We start from the raw sequence: 1,118 nt of genomic DNA, 5'->3' as shown, positions 1-1,118 counted from the left end.
CCAAGACAAACACCCACACTGTATATAAAAGACGAGAGGACACTGTTAGCCTGCGTTGATCTCCAGCGTTCTTGCTCCTTCAGGACTCGGCCGAGCTGCAGGTTGGGGCGATGGGTTAGCACCTGCAGGAGCTGGGCCGAGCAGTAACTCTCTATGGCTTCTGGCGTCACTTTCAGATTGTCACGCATGAGATGATAAATATTAATCACTGACACCTGGTCTGCCAAATCCCCAGCACTTAATTCTTTGCCATCTTGGATGTCATCAAAACTCCTGTTCCCTCGCTGCTGCCCTGCCTTCTCTTCACTTTTCCCCCCTTCTAGAATGTGGTCAAGCATCTTCTCTGTCAATGAGTGAAGCATGGTGCTCGCATACTTGCACAGGGAATCGTACTGTGTGGTGTCCAGGTCATAAGCTATGCCAAGGAGGACAGCCAATGCATCACTGACGACAGAGATGCCGGGCTCCTCATTCTTGCCGCGGAGCACAAGGTGGGTCAGGTCTTCCAGGAGGGATGATTCACAGCTTCCTTGATCATGAATGCTGGGAACAAAAATAATATATAAATCAACCGAAGGCAGTTTATTCAAAATAAATAGATGGAAGGTAATAAACATCCCAATGAACACTTTTTTCATGATCAGTAAATAAGATAATATACAAAATAAGACACAATATGAACATCAATCAAGTTACATACATGATTAAATTTATCATGACATAAATCCCTAATTTGTCACATTTCCAAAAACATTAGCTGTCATAAAATATAATGATAAAAAAAGCAAAGACATAAGGAAAAAAAAAAAATAATAATAAAAAAATAAAAAATCATGTAAAAAATCACCTTTTTACAATTTCTTCAAGCGACACAACTCCTGTAGAACTGAACCGCCAGAGGGATGTTAAAGGTAGGCTAAGGAAAGATGATTCCTTTAGCAAGTGCTCTCCCATGTCCGCTGTGTTTAGAATCTTTCGGCTTACAAGCAATCGTGTTGTAGATATGATACCTTCTAAGTCCCTGGAAAACACAGTTACATCATTCACAAATCAAGAAATTATAGGTAGAAATTTTGAATATGCACAGACATAATGATTCATATATACTTGCGTGAGAT

At 40.4% G+C, this 1,118-nt stretch overlaps 1 protein-coding gene across 1 annotated transcript in view; it reads right to left on the bottom strand.

The window, feature by feature from the left end:
* Positions 1-1,118, bottom strand: part of LOC119592456 — a gene marked incomplete in the record, with an annotated part of 32,168 nt that overhangs the window by 7,752 nt on the left and 23,298 nt on the right. The window contains 2 exon segments of the mRNA XM_037941278.1: positions 18-543; positions 848-1,021. Of these exon segments, the coding sequence (XP_037797206.1) occupies positions 18-543; positions 848-1,021 (700 nt within the window).

The sequence above is a fragment of the Penaeus monodon genome, chromosome 30 (assembly GCF_015228065.2).
Source record: "Penaeus monodon isolate SGIC_2016 chromosome 30, NSTDA_Pmon_1, whole genome shotgun sequence".
NCBI classification, from domain to species: Eukaryota; Metazoa; Arthropoda; class Malacostraca; order Decapoda; family Penaeidae; genus Penaeus; species Penaeus monodon.
The sequence above is the reverse complement of the archived record's forward strand: the minus strand, read 5'-3'. Positions and strand labels throughout refer to the sequence as shown.